Source organism: Chionomys nivalis, chromosome 18, assembly GCF_950005125.1.
Source record: "Chionomys nivalis chromosome 18, mChiNiv1.1, whole genome shotgun sequence".
Lineage (NCBI taxonomy): Eukaryota > Metazoa > Chordata > Mammalia > Rodentia > Cricetidae > Chionomys > Chionomys nivalis.
This window is the reverse complement of record NC_080103.1, coordinates 2,692,357-2,707,729: the sequence shown is the minus strand read 5'-3', so window position 1 is coordinate 2,707,729 and position 15,373 is coordinate 2,692,357. Positions and strand designations below refer to the sequence as shown.

At 48.4% G+C, this 15,373-nt stretch overlaps 1 protein-coding gene across 4 annotated transcripts in view; it reads left to right on the top strand.

Annotated features, from left to right (window-relative positions):
* The window catches only part of Kirrel1 (kirre like nephrin family adhesion molecule 1), an 87,585-nt gene extending 79,270 nt beyond the window's left edge, over nucleotides 1-8,315 (top strand). For all 4 annotated transcript variants that reach the window (XM_057793592.1, XM_057793591.1, XM_057793593.1 and 1 more), the window contains 11 exons: nucleotides 1,147-1,297; nucleotides 1,803-1,908; nucleotides 2,069-2,217; nucleotides 2,403-2,530; nucleotides 3,150-3,276; nucleotides 3,357-3,457; nucleotides 4,841-5,039; nucleotides 6,390-6,497; nucleotides 6,621-6,760; nucleotides 7,273-7,350; nucleotides 7,565-8,315. In XM_057793592.1, the coding sequence (XP_057649575.1) occupies nucleotides 1,147-1,297; nucleotides 1,803-1,908; nucleotides 2,069-2,217; nucleotides 2,403-2,530; nucleotides 3,150-3,276; nucleotides 3,357-3,457; nucleotides 4,841-5,039; nucleotides 6,390-6,497; nucleotides 6,621-6,760; nucleotides 7,273-7,350; nucleotides 7,565-8,041 (1,764 nt within the window). In that variant the 3' untranslated portion in view covers nucleotides 8,042-8,315. The remainder of the gene's footprint in view (nucleotides 1-1,146; nucleotides 1,298-1,802; nucleotides 1,909-2,068; nucleotides 2,218-2,402; nucleotides 2,531-3,149; nucleotides 3,277-3,356; nucleotides 3,458-4,840; nucleotides 5,040-6,389; nucleotides 6,498-6,620; nucleotides 6,761-7,272; nucleotides 7,351-7,564) is intronic.
* The last annotated feature ends 7,058 nt before the right edge of the window (nucleotides 8,316-15,373 follow it).

Sequence of the window (15,373 nt, the reverse complement as noted above, 5' to 3'; positions counted from 1 at the left end):
CACATGGCAAAGCTGATGTTGGTGGAATCCAGAACCTGCACTTGAGGAACATTCTGTCCATTCTGCCCGCTGTGAGCAGCATGTCTGTGCACCCATGCCTGTGCTGGGCACCATGAAAGACACTTCCCAGTGTGGAGAGAAACTGCCCCCTGTGTTCCCGGAGTGCCAGGATGGAGAGCTTGGGTTCTGGTTCTCTTAGTAACCTCTGTGGCCTTGGACACAACTCTTCTTTCTGGCTCAGTGGTACCATTTAATAAATGATTATTTTTTTTTTTTTTTGGTTTTTCGAGACAGGGTTTCTCTGTGGTTTTGGAGCCTGTCCTGGAACTAGCTCTTGTAGACCAGGCTGGTCTCGAACTCACAGAGATTCACCTGCCTCTGCCTCCCGAGTGCTGGGATTAAAGGCGTGCGCCACCACCGCCCGGCTTAAATGATTATTTGACCCCCATGGGACCTGACATTTTTACCATTAAACCTGCTGTCTTGGCAGCCAGACCATTTATTACCTACCCCTCTAGTTTGCTCATTCACTTCAGACTGATTTTCAAAATATCACTGTGCTTTGGATCGATTGGGTGATGCTGTGGTCCCACAAAGAGGTCTGCATGGCTATATAAATGAGGGTCTTATTCTTTTCCATAGTGAGGTTGCCTCAGGTAGGTGACAACATGGAAAACGGCTTGGGATGTCACTGACCCATGAGTCTTTGGGCTGGTGTGTCTGGCCCTACACTTAGAGTCACCACTGCAGCACTGGTGCCTAACGGTTCCATCGGGAGAGATCCCAGAGTTCCGGGCCGTCCTGGGAAGGATTCCAGGAGTAAGGCTACATTGCACAGAGGGAAGTTATACTGCAAAGAGTAAATGCTTACATGCGTACGCTTACATGCACTGTACACTTCATTTAGCAGCAAGGTACCAACGTGTCTGTTATAAGTTTTCCACACTAGTGTAAGGTATAATAATGAGGCGCACGGTGGAGGAGAGGGAAACTACTTCCTGTTCGATTTTTCTGTGAATTTCAGAGAGCTTTATAAAATAGCCTACTTCTTTAAAGTAGAAAGAATGGGGGAAGGAACAATCTTCAGTCGGCTTCTCTGAGAGCAGGGGAGGGCTTCAGTCTTGCTCTCTCTTTCCCTCTCCCCAGGAACTACTGAAGGATGGGAAAAGGGAGACCACAATCAGCCAGCTGCTCATTCACCCCACAGACCTGGACATCGGTCGCGTGTTCACCTGCCGCAGCATGAATGAGGCCATCCCCAATGGCAAGGAGACATCCATTGAGCTCGATGTACACCGTGAGTAGGGTATTGGAGAGGGTGCATGAGGTGGGCACAGCATTTAGGCTGTTTTAGAAGCTCAGAATGAGGATCCAAGAAACCCAGGACCAAAAATCCCCTTAGTTCCTGGTTTGATCCATAGGCAATAATGGTTGGTAGGTGGAGCACTGAGTATAGTATTATATCTGCTTATTGAAACTGTGAATGTTAAAGAAATTGTGGCACAGGAGCATCCCTGGCAGATGTTCCATGTGTTTCTTCTAGATAGCGATGCTCTTACTTTACAGTATGTTAAGCTAATCTGCAGTGCCACCCAGTGGCCATATTCAGTCATTACATCCATTAGATAATTGGTTTCTTCAGTATCATTCTTGGCCATAGCCCTGTGTAGAAAGGGTGAGGGTGATACCTTGTAAAGTTGAATTCTCATTTCACATCAATGTGGTATGAATACATTTGTTACCAAAGGAAAGAGAGAAACTCGGGACAAAGAGACCCTGACTTTCTATGCCCTGCTTTGCAGATCCTCCTACAGTGACTCTGTCCATTGAACCCCAGACAGTGCAGGAAGGCGAGCGAGTCATCTTTACATGCCAGGCCACAGCCAACCCTGAGATCCTGGGCTACAGGTGAAAGGGTTGGGGTTTGGGAGTGCCATGTCGGTGATGAATGGGCAGGCCCTTGAGACTGGTGTAGTGGTGGCGGAGTCACTAGGGGGGCCACTGTCCCTGAGTGTAGTTGAGACAGTCCCAAGTTTTGATCTCACATCTGTGTTTCCTCATTCTCTAGGTGGGCCAAAGGGGGGTTCTTGATTGAAGATGCCCATGAGAGTCGTTATGAGACAAATGTTGATTATTCCTTCTTCACGGAGCCTGTGTCTTGTGAGGTCCACAACAGAGTGGGGAGCACCAACGTCAGCACTTTGGTGAATGTTCACTGTGAGTAGCTGGAAGGGCAGAGGCAGAGGACGGACAGTCCTTGGGTACAGGGGAGGGAAAGTTTTCCTCAACTGGCGAGATAGAAATAAACACGAGGAGGTAGAATAGACAAAAAAGGAAAAAGAACAGATTGGAGTTGACACTCAGACCCTGTGATTCTGACTGGCCACTTCTCTCTTCTTCAGTTGCCCCCCGGATTGTAGTTGACCCAAAGCCCACAACCACAGACATTGGCTCTGATGTGACCCTCACCTGTGTCTGGGTTGGGAACCCCCCACTCACCCTCACCTGGACCAAGAAGGACTCAAACATGGTAAACCTCTCCCTGCCTGTGCTGAGTGCTGGGAGGAAGGGACACGGACATCCTGGAGCAGTTAAGACAATGGGAGGGGTTACACTTGCTTTTTCAGGTCAAAACTGGAACATTTCTAGGGTCTTGGGATTTGGGAGACAACACTTGCAATCAGCCATACCCGTTCTTGGACTTTTCATAGAACTCAGGGTGGAGAGGAAGAAGGGAGCAGGTGGTGTTGTGGCAGTCGTCAGAGACTCAGGGCATGCATGGTGCACGGGGAAGTAGTGAAGCTGGCAGAGAGAGTTGAAGTGCACAAGTCTGAAGACCCATATTAGGCAGTTTGGGCTAGAATTGTATAGAGAAATTTCAGAGTAAACTGTCTTCCCTGACAGATCAATCCTTTTACAGTTGTAGCCAACATCTGCCCACGATTGTACAGATGATTCCCGTACTGCTAGCCTGCTTAGAGTCAGGGGGAGTCAGGGGTGTGGATCAGCCAGACTCAGGAGCTTGTTACCTTCTGGGAATCCACTGTGGCCCTTCATGCTTTCTTTCCCATGCCTCTGATGTGGGGCCCTCACCAACCCAGGGGCTCAGGCTTCCTGGCTCCCCACCCGAGGATAATCTCTCTGCCCAGGTCCTGAGTAACAGCAATCAGCTGTTGCTGAAGTCAGTGACCCAGGCAGATGCTGGCACCTATACCTGTCGGGCCATTGTGCCTCGAATCGGAGTGGCTGAGCGAGAGGTACCACTTTACGTAAATGGTGAGTGCCCTGGGTGTGTGAGACCCAGCGGACCAGCACTACAGCCTCTGTGTGGCCTGACTGTGTCTTCCTGCTTGTAGGACCCCCTATTATCTCCAGCGAGGCAGTGCAGTTTGCTGTGAGAGGTGACGGTGGCAAGGTGGAGTGCTTCATTGGGAGTACCCCACCTCCGGATCGAATTGTGAGTGCTGGGCAGGCTTAGCAGGCAGCCCTGATGTTCACTCCTGCCCAGCTTCTCCTCCCCTCTTCTGACTTGCATCTTTGGTCATCTTTTCTCATCTTGTAATCCTCTGCCTTTTTAGTTTCTGTATCATTTTACCTGTTACAAATTCTACCTCTTTCCTTAGTTGTGTGACCCTGGACAGATTAGTGGTTTGTTACTCAGTTCCTCATCCTTAAAGAGGAGACCATAGCCCTATATATATCATTAAAGCAGTAGTTGTAAAGAACCTAGTTCCTTGGAATCAGGGAACGACAGGTTCCCTCTCGTTCCTGGTGAAGGTCCTTTCTCCTCCCTCATCCTCCTCCCAGTCTTTTCTTTGTGCCTTCCTCTCCCTTCTTCCCCCTCCCACCCATCACTTCTCCCTCTCCCACCGGTCCCAGTCTTTTCCCTTTTTTCCTGTCTTCCTTCCACCAGTCCCTGATCATCCCTCATTCTTTTCTTCACTCCTTATGCGATAAACCATTAATTCCTCCTGTGGCCACTAACCATCAAAACCCTTATCACATTTAATGACCATTTGGCTAGCTCCAGGGCTGCTCAGGGGTACTTCATTATCACAGCTGCCTAGGCAGAAGGCGGTTTGGGTCCCAAGAGGTTTGCCTCATAGAATCTGGGAGTGATCCCTGGAAAGGAGCCAGCATTTAGCTACTCTTCTTCCTTAGCGTCCCTTCTGCCGTGAGAACACATAGTTGGTAATGCCTCAGCTGGGGAGGTCCGAGATGGAGGCCTGGGGACACTCATAATTAAGAGCAGGCAGATGTATCTCCAGAGATCCAGGCAAGTTTCTGTGGGTTGACTAATGTTAAGGCTGGTAAGATAGACTTGTGCGCAGTTAGAATCACAAGACTGAGCGTTGCCCTATGCTGGCTGGAATGAACTACTTCAGAGATGAGGAAACTGAGACCCACACAGGGAAAGCATGGCCTCATAGCTGCTCTGGATCTCAAGTTCCTGCAACACCCAAAACCCAAATATTGGCTCAACTGCCTCCACATCACAAAATACCATGCAATGTCATACTCACAGCATGGGAGTACCACAGAAGCAGGTTCCTGGATCTCTCCCTACATCCACACTTGGCATGTAAGTCTCAACTAGGAGGTCTCTGTAGAGAAATCTGATGTCTATTGTGTGGGAGCCACAGCTTCTGGAGTAGAAGTTCAGTGTCAAGGATTTGTGGTAGGCGGTGAGACACAGGTTGTTTCGGGGTGAAGATTTGTTGGGCCTGGGGATAACAAATATGCTGCTGTAAGGCTACCCACGAGTGGATGTGGTGTTTTGGGGGCACATGCTTTTTCCACATGCCCTTTTCTTACATCCACCCTGCCTTCCCCACCACAGGCTTGGGCATGGAAGGAGAACTTCCTAGAGGTGGGGACCCTGGAGCGCTACACTGTGGAGAGGACTAACTCAGGAAGTGGTGTGCTGTCCACGCTCACCATCAACAATGTCATGGAGGCTGACTTCCAGACCCACTACAACTGTACTGCTTGGAACAGCTTTGGACCAGGCACTGCCATCATCCAGCTGGAAGAAAGAGGTTAGCCATGTGGAGTACTCAGGATAGTCCGAACTTCCATCTTCTCTTTTAAAGCAAGATAATTCCGTCCCTCATTTCCTCCGTCCGTCCCTCCGTCTGTCCCTCTGTCCGTCTCTCTCTCTCTCTCCATCCCTCATTTCCTCCCTCCCTCATTTCCTCCCTCCCTCCCTCCCTCCCTCATTTCCTCCCTCCCTCCCTCCCTCCTTCCCTCCCTCCTTCCCTCCCTCCGTCTCTCTATCGGTCTCTCTCTCTCTCTCTCTCTCTCTCTCTCTCTCTCTCTCTCTCTCTCTCTTTCCTCTCCACCAGAAGCTGACTTTAGTGCTCAACTAGTTTATCTACTCTGCAAATGTTCCTTGAACATCTTTATATGTCAAATTCTGAAGGAGGGGTTGCAGGTGGGAACCTGGCATCATCTCTGCCCACAAGAAATTTTCATCTAAGTGAAGGAACTTACATAGTAGAAACAAATGAGTCCAGATGGAGAAACATTAACCAATATATGCAGCAGTTTAACATCATCTGTGTCAGTGAGTTACCGAGAGGACTGAAAGCTTCCCCTACCCTTTTAAGCATCCTTAGTTTTATAGAGGAGATATATTCTCTCTGAGTACCTTTGGCAAGATGAAAGAGGTATTTAGACTTTGGCAGAGATGTTTGGTGAAGGAAAAATAACACTTGTTTGTTTTTGAGAACTAGTCATTGAAAAGGGAGATATGGAGAACCCGAGGAATTCTTGGAAAATATCTAGGAAAGCCAATAGCTCAGGTTTAGTTAAAGATACCAGAAGGGTGAATGTAGGGAGCAGAGAAGAGTAATGTGGTAAGGGTCTCAACGGGGCAGATCCATTGCAGGAGTCTGGAGAGAAGGCCAAAGGGAGAATTCTTGGGATTGTTATCACCGAAGGGAAGCAGGGCACTAAAGGAGGACCACTGAGGCCACAGTGGGCTGTGCAGATAGAATAGACAGTTTTGCAGGCAAGGAAGGTCACAGAGGAGGTTGAAACAGACATGGCAGATTGGAATTCGGTGAGAGCTGACTTCAGACAAAAGCCCAACTTAGCAGGGAGGGAGCAAGCTTCATGGGTAGGTGGGCCAAGCAGAGGAAGAAAGGGCTGGGAGGCAAACTGATGCGGGGAGGAACACTGCCCTGGCATCAACTCTGACCGAATGAAAGCTCAGATCCAGCTCAGCCAGATCCTGTCCAGTGACAGCCAACAGATATCATCACTGCCCAGCTCAGGCAAAATTTAGCTTTGTACATAATCTAGAACTGTCACTGTATCTTGTGGCTAAGTCTTCAGGTCACTGTGTGGCTCATCCTCATTCCTGCTCTTTCTCCCCCTGTCTACAGAGGTGTTACCTGTGGGCATCATTGCTGGGACCACCATTGGTGTGGGCATCCTGGTCATCTTCTTCTTTGTCGCCTTACTGTTCTTCCTCTACCGACGTCGCAAAGGCAGTGAGTGCAGGCTCTTCACAGCCACAGCAAACCCTCAGGGTCACATCCCAGGGTGGGGGCTTGAAGCCAATGCCACAGAGCCCAACAGAAGGCACCTGGCCCAGCCACACCTCCCTGTCCTAGGTCGAAAGGATGTGACCTTGAGGAAGCTAGACATCAAGGTAGAGACGGTGAATCGGGAGCCACTCACAATGCATTCTGACCGGGAAGACGATGCTGCCAGCATTTCCACAGCAACTCGGGTCATGAAGGCCATCTACTCGGTGAGGATCGTGCTTCCTGCTGGCCTAGGCTCTTCACAGTCCCAAGGACAGCGCCATGCGTTTTTCATAGCTTCTGTCACCTCTTCGTCAGTGAGTTTAACCTGCTCCTGCCACCCCAACTTCTATGTACCAGCCTGCTCACCACTCACACACACTTACACATGTACACTGTCACGTGCGTATGTAAAGCTACTCTCCTCTCCCCTCCACCTCCCTTTGCCTCATCCTTCCCTCACCTAGAAGAAAATCTGTAGGTATTTCTGGTTCGCTCTCCTCATCGCTGAGATGTGCGCCCTGAGAGTAGCAAGATCAAGATGTCAATTACACTTTGGCAACAAAATTAATGCTAGAAGCCAGGTCTGTAGTGTCTTCCTACTTCAGTCTATGTATGAGACACAAGTCTACCCTAACCCAGAGCATCTGTTAGCAGATGGTCTCTGGACATGAAATTAGCAAAGGTGGGGGAGGGGTAAAGCAGAGTCTGTCTCCTGACACACACTCCTGTCCTTTAGTCCTTTAAGGATGATGTGGATCTGAAGCAGGACCTGCGCTGTGACACCATTGATACACGGGAAGAATATGAGATGAAGGTGGGAAAACAGATTAAAGCAAGGCACAAGGGAAATGGGATAGGAGGATCTGCAGGGGGAGGTGGTTGGCAGATAGAACAGAAGAAAGAGTGATGCCTAGTGAGAAGAGAAGGACGGGGTGGGGAGGGCATGGGCAGAAGCCCATTTGAGACCCCACTACACTGGAGGACACTCACACTTTGACCCTCTTCTCTCGCTGCCTCCTCACCCTCAGGATCCTACCAATGGTTATTACAATGTGCGTGCCCACGAAGATCGCCCGTCCTCCAGGGCGGTGCTGTATGCGGACTACCGTGCCCCTGGCCCTACACGTTTTGATGGCCGCCCGTCATCTCGCCTCTCCCACTCCAGTGGCTATGCCCAACTCAATACGTATAGCCGGGCCCCTGCCTCTGACTATGGCACAGAGCCCTCACCCTCTGGCCCTTCCGCTCCAGGTGGCACGGATACAACCAGCCAGCTGTCCTACGAGAACTATGAGAAATTCAACTCCCATCCTTTCCCCGGGGCAGCCGGGTATCCTACCTACCGTCTAGGCTACCCCCAGGCCCCACCCTCTGGCCTGGAGAGGACCCCCTATGAAGCATATGACCCTATTGGCAAGTATGCCACAGCCACTCGATTCTCCTACAGCTCTCAGCACTCAGACTATGGCCAGCGATTTCAGCAGCGCATGCAAACGCATGTGTAGAGGCTGGAGTCTGGCTGGGGTATCTCTGCGGGGCAGAGGAGAAGGCTTCCCAGTTCTTCCCTGACATTCAGGGACATTGCTCATTGCTCCTTTCTTGGACCTAGCCTTCCTCCTCCTGCTGTCACAAGTAAGGAGCAGGTCTCCCAGGAACACCCCATTCTAAGGACGGGGCTCTGGGCATGCCCCAGTCTCCCAGGCCTGCTGAGCTCTTTTTCAGGAGGATGTCTCTACTGACCTTGATTCATACCTGACCCAAGCATGGGCACGGGGAAGTGGAGGTTGGGGTGGGGGGAGGAGGGGATGGGAGAGGAGGAGAAAGGAGAAAAGAACACATTATTTTATCATTTCCTTTCTATCCTGCTCCTCTCATCACCCCAAGTGGGCATGGAGATATGCTGAAGTGAGCAGGCTTTGGCCTAGGTGGCTCTAGTCCCGACAGCTGGAATGCAGGGCAGTCCACACGTCCCTCTCTTGATTTCATTCATACCTTGTGTTCATCTTTCCCATCTCAGGGGACTGCAGATGGGACAATGAGTTCATATCCAGCCTTTGGTCAGTTGGGGTCAAAATGCCAGCTGCTGTGGCTATTTACTGTGACTGCTTGAGTGCAGAGGGCTCCGGAAATCCCCAGGAGCACTGCTCCCCTTCCTTTCAACTGTGCTGGACCAGCCAGATGTGTCCTGGATGTGAGCAAAGAGTGGTCGGGACGATGTACTGGCCGGCTGGCAAGGGACCACTGTGTGCTGCATGGCAGTTCCCAGACCCAACAGTAGTGGGAACCACACAATCTTACTACTTTCATGTTATCCGCCCCACTTTTTGGTATTAGCTTTTGAGCTTTGGAGAATAGGGTAAGGCAGAGGTGTCATGGGGCTGTTTTTTTTCAATGGCGATAAAAGCCCTCATTTGGAAAGAAAAGCTGCAGGGGTTTTCCCCGCCACACACAAGTCCCCAAGCAAAGAAAGGGGCAGCTGTCCTCCAGCAGGCTCCTAATACCTTGCATTATTCTGAGTCTCCAAGCACTTTAAACCTTATTTTTTACATCAGTGGTCAGACCTGCCTAGATGTTAGAGTTAAGCAGTCCTGAGCCTTGGACACTACTATCCTACCCTGGGACTCACCCTAGTCAGAGTTCACATTTCAGGTAGCATGGTAAATGCTTTATCCAGACAAATTTTGGTTTTGTCTCATTCTTACCTAGGCCAATCAGATTTTTTTCCATTTTCAGTGCCTTGAGCGTCAGGTTTGTGATGCTGTCCCTGAGTAGAGAGCAGGAACTTGTGAGCTTCAGATTGTCCTGTGTTAGCATCCAAGGAGAGATAAACGAGGGGATGTGAAGGGAAGGGGGCCTGGAAGTGGCTCTACGAAAACCTTCGTACTGACCTAGAAGGGGTCCCCAGTGCAGAACACTGTAGGCATTGCATTCCATAGCCCATGTTTCCCCTTCCCGTGCAGCATACACACAACCACACACACATTCCATACCACTTCTCATCTGCCACCTTCTGACCAAAGAGAATCTGTAACTCCTGTTTCGGCCTCAGTTTCCCAAGAAACCTCTGCCCATCTGGAGTCTACTGCCATCCCGGAGTCAACTGTCCACCTTCCTATCGAGACCTACAAGATGGAAGGGGTATTCTCAGAATACTCCTTGCCTTTTCACATTGGTCCCCACTCATTAGTCACGTTTACTTTCATGAGTCATATGCTCATCAGCCATGGTCCATCACTAACCTTATAGATGGGACTGTCGGGTGACATCTTCACTGTCTCCTTTCTGATAAGGACTGGGTAGTAAGGGGCTCCATTTCCAGGCTGGCAGACAGCCTCTGCTTCCTCTTCTATTCCAATAAGTACATCCACGCAGAGTGGCCCTGTTCTGTAGCATTGACAGACTTGTCGCTGTATTCCAGTTCAGAGGACTCACACTTGCAGAGCCTTTTCATGAGAAGTCAGCAAGGCAATGTGTTTACAGAGTAGGTTCTTGTAAATTCATGCAACTTTTTAAATTTCATTGACACCTGAAGCTGTGGGTGATCTGAACACTTTAAAGTCTAAACAGAGTGGCATTTTAAACAGCAATACTCCCTAAAACAATCATCTTGTTTGGGGTTTGGCTTGATTCTCTTATTTCTCCCTGATTTAAGCAGTAGATCCCTCCCATGGAAACAAGAACATCACTAAGGTCAAGCCCTGCCGGAAATCTGTGGGTATCAAGCGCCATACAGGGCACAGTGAGCAGCAATGGAGACAGACTCGTCTCCTGCCACTCATATTCTGCAATCAGAATCAGGGGTGGGCCCAGCTGAATGACCAGTGGGATTGCATGCCTAGGTAGTTGAAGGCCCCCTTAATCACGGGACTCTACCACCTGCCAGTTGGTACTAGCATCTTTGTACCCTGTTACTGGATGATGTTAAGCACCCCAAGTGTTATTGCTTTATTTGAGAGAATAAGGAGCCAGGAGTCGAGAGATCCATGATCCCATTCTGCAGCTGCCATTTGCTCAGTAACCATGATCTGACCTCTGTTTTTGTTGCCTCCTATTTTCTGGTCTTTACCTGCAACTATTCTGTGTTGGCTGTGTTCATCTGGGGAGGCAGGATTTGGGATTGCCCATCCATCCAAAGAACTCAGGAAAAGTAAGCAGTCCAGGTGAGGGTTGGGGCAGGGGAGGCCTGCCTGTACCACAAGCTTTACCCTAACCCTGAGTGAAATGGACCAATCTGGGTTGTTGTGGTCATGGTAGGGCTCAGTTTCCTTTACTGCGGCGGCACATAGGCTGTAGTGAAGCTGCCTTCCACATGGTCTTCAGGAACGGTCATCTGGCAAAGGCAGCACTCCCAGTTTATCAAGCTGAAGCCTCTGGTCACAGAAGTCAGGAGTGAGAGTGGCTAACACCTTCCCATAGGCTGAAAGGGGAGCTGGTAGAAGAAGGGGTTTAACAAACTCTGCATATGCAAAAAGTTCTTGTGGCTCTGGATAGGCCTTACTCTTTTTAGAGAGCCCAGCCTGATTACTGAGTCCTGGGTCTCCCATAGTCTAACCACAGAATACACACAAGGCAACGCCTGCCATGAGAGAACGGAGCATAGTCGGAAAGGCAGCAACGCACAGCTCACAAAATGTCTGGGTCACAATGAGAAAGATGAGCTCTGTTCACATGATTCTGGGTGATAGACTTTCCTCATGCTGGCAGCGGCTTTCCTCCTATGTGACAGGAATTTCTGCCCTGTGGGAGGGAGCACACAGACCTGTGTCTTGTCCCTTGTGTTCTGTTCGCATGTGGTGCTCCTGGGTTCCCTAAGATGGAATTGGTGGCCCCTGTATACTTCACTTGGCCCACTACATAGCAATGTTAGGCAACGGGGGTTAATAGAAACTCCTGTTGAAGTCAAAGACCCTGTTTGGACATGAGGAGTCTGCTGGCTCACTGCCTTGTCCTGCTGTGTGAGCAGTTCTATCCCTATGGATGAATTACTGACCTCCCAAGGCCACTGCAGGCCCCGAAAAATGTGGCTTCCCTCCTATTTTATTTATGTGGAATCTAAGCCAGGCCTGCTGTGCACTTATAGAGCCAAGGGAATAGCCGGTAATATAACCCTGAGGTTCACAGATCTCAAGACTCCATTGGTGAGGCCTTGACTGTTGGGAAAGGACCATAAAACTGTTCCTAAGCATAGCATCCCTTTCTCCCGGCATCTGTCCCATCTCCCCTGCTATCTTTCCTTCTCTTGTAAAGGCAGTGCTTTCTGGCTAGTGCTGGGTAACCTTCGGCAACTTGCTGCTGACACCACCCATGGGCCAGTGGAGAAGACTGAGGCATGCGGCCTAGCAGAGTATGGATTTGAGAAGAGGGTACAGCATTAAAATTGTCCTGCATCAATGAGGGAATCCCAGGGCCCTTTCCCAGAGGAAAATAATTGCTGCACACAAGACAGAGGCTATACAAGAAACTTCTGGTGCAAACCTGCCATTTACAACTGTAATGTTCTGTGTGCACAGAATGCCACTTAGTGGTCTCAGTAGATCCCTCCATCTTAGCTGTTTACCATCCCCAAGCATTGGCCTTTGCAAACTGGTTGTCAGCTTCTTCTGTTGGCTTCAGGAGCTGTTCGTGGCCCCTGAGAATACCAGGACTCTGGGAAGAGAGCATTCGATTTGGTGATACAACAAAGGTAGGCTCTTTAGAAAAAGTGACCAACAATGCCATGCTGCCTCCACTTCTAACAGCCCAGCACTTCTGGGGTCAAACTGTCCACCCCAGCCATTCCTGGGATTGCAGGCCCCATTTCTGATGCCAGTTGAATTTTCGCTACCAAAATTCTCATCATAAATGGATCCATGATGATAACTAAGAGAAAAAAAAGTATTTTTGTTAGGACAAACCATCATAGATTTTTATCAATATGTATCTGTGTGTCCTTCACACCTTTTCCTATTCTGACATTTTTTCTTTTTTAAAAAAAATATTGTGTACTATATTTTTAGCCTCAAACACACTATATATTATATATTTAATTTTATATATATAAATATAAATGTTTTAAAAAGTACCATGTGTTGTGTTATTTAATATATGAGCATATGTTTACTATAAAACCCTGCTCAGTTTTGTGTGAAATTGTTCAGGTTTGGGGAGGAAAGTTGAAGACTGAGATTGTAAAAGTTATATATTTTTACTTCAAGGCCATGTGAAGACCTTTCATTATTCAGTTTGTGAGCATTAGAGAAGCCTGAGGGCAATTCTGGCAGCTCTAGCCAATTCTGGCTCGCTCTTCTTTTGTGACGTCCCAATGCTCAGTGCTGGGCTTGACTGTGAGGATGAAGAAACAGGAGCCTCTGCCTGGGCAGCCCAAATCTCACAGGGACTGGAAGTCAGTGCACATCTGTGCTGTTTCGTATATTCAAATGCTGTGGTCTGAGTAAAAGCAATCTGCAGGTCTCTGACCTTGCAAGCTGGCTGTGAAAGAGCGCGGAAGCCAATGGCACAGCAGCACACGCTGCTCACCTCACAGGAGTGTTTCAGGATTGACAGAACTGCTTGCAGGTAATTTTGAAGCTGTAAGTCATGAGAGAGATGCAAATGTTCTCTGGTTAATGGCCAAGAAAGTCAAGACTGTTCCTGGGAACCTTTTCACATACAAGAATGCAGAGCACAGCTAGAAACAGAATGTGAGACATAAAAAAGAAAGAATGCAAGACTGGGTATATAGCTCAGTTGGTAAAGTCCATGTCTACATCCATCAGGTATCAGCCCTTGGGTGCTGGAGAGGGTGGAGGAGGGGCAGGGGAGCAGGTGCAAGCCATTGCCAAAAGGTTACAGATTACACCTCACAAGGTTTATCCCAGAAGAGTGCAACTGCCACAGGGGCTGGAGTTTGGAGAAATGAGACCCAGGTACAAAGTGAATCTAGAGGCCAGAGTCAATTAACTTGAATCAACACAGTTTTAGGGGTTTTGTTTATATGTCTGATTGTTTTTAAAGCAGCAGCAGTGGCATTGATTGGATCCAGAAACAAAAAGGAGACGGGGTTGGGGTGGGGCCAAGTGCAAAGTGAGGCTGGTAGAGTGGAGGCCCAAGTGATTAAGCCAAATGGTATTGGGTAGGATGCTTCCTGTGCTGTGAGGGCCAGGGCCCTGCCCAGGGCCAGCATTACTGTGACACAAGACTATGCACAGCACCCCACTTGGAGCTCCAAAGGCCTAAACCTACTGAACCCCCAAAAGGTCATAAGGACCATACTTACTTCTATGCATTACGTTCCATCCTGACTCCCGTCCTTCATGGAAGTTACCTAAGGCTCAAGGGCAAATAATAAAGACATGGCCTTTATCACCAAGCCTTAAGACACTTTTAAAAGGCACTCCTTCCTTGTGAAGTCTTCAGACTCAGGACACAAGCTCTTGGCCTAGCTTTAGATAATCTCTTTCTGTACTTTCTTATCAAAGAGTAAAGCTCTAAATTCTCCAGGATTTGATTCCAAGTTATCCCAAGGAGTCAGATCATTCACATTTGTTTCCCACACTCACCTTTCAACCCAGTCAGATAGGCTGTGCCTTGTTTGCCCTGTGTTTCCCTGCTGTTGTCTGTCCCTAGAGGGGCCATTGACCTCGTTACCAGAGTTTGCTTATTTGAAAGCTCACCTCAAAGGCCTTACCCTAAAAAGGTACTTATTAATCACCTTCGTTTCCACCCTGAGAAACCTCAAGCTGGTCTACTCATGTCTAACTTCTCCTTTGATCTGCTTTGAGTTTTGTGACTGGCACATGACACACTAGCACTTTCCTTCTTTGCTGCTTAGAGGGTTTTGTTGGTTTGTTTGTTTCATTTTTAAGACAGGATCTCACTATGTAGTCCTGGCTGGCCTCTTCTTCCCAAGTGCTGGGATTAAAGGCATGTGTCACACGTCTGATAAACCTTAAACTGAAGTTGGAGGCAAAAGCAATGCATTTCTTTATCATATATTTGTATGTCTATTTTGAAATACCCTCACTCTATAGTACAAGATGGCCTGGAACTCACAATATAGAGCAGGGTGTCCTGGAACTTGTGGTAATCGTGACTCTGCCTCCTGAGTGCTCGGATTACAGGTGAGTGCCTCTACACCTAGTCCACAATAATTAGTATCCTATCCCCCAGTACGGTGGAGTTGTTCAGTGTGTGCTGGAGGACAAGAAGGAATGATGGGTCAAATCCATGAAATACCATACCTAGGGGAATTTAACCAGCACTCAAGTTGGGTGAAGTTGGCCATGAAGAGCCTTGGCTCTGGTAAGACCAACCTTAGATTTGCCATGACTAGTACTTGCTGATGCTGAGATTTCTCTGCTTATTGTCTGACTGACAGACAATGCCAACTTGATTATTTTGGGTCAATATGCTATATATGGATGTGGTATGTCACTTCCAGGTCAAAACATTTTGTTGCTCCCATTTTTGCTCCTGTTCTAGTGACAGAAATCCTTTAACTGTGTCGTCAGAATTTCAAGGGTGAAAGCCTGGAATCCATCATCTAAACATGGTAGGCTCAGCCACTCCTGCCAATACCAATACACCAGATGGGTAGTGAGAAAGAGGAGAGATCTGTTTAATGCGGCCCAATTATGAAGAACAAATAAAGGGACCCTAGGACTCTCAAGTTTACAAAGTAGTAACATGATGTTTAGGTTAAATAGAGGAGGAATTGGGGTAGACGGGCAAGAAGTATGGCTAATTAAGCAACCCTGGTAAAGTATGATCTGGTTGATAATTTTTTCAGTTCTGGTTCTGTAAGGTGGTCCAAAGAAGTTCTGATCATTGCCACCACTTAAAAGAATCGATCATATTCA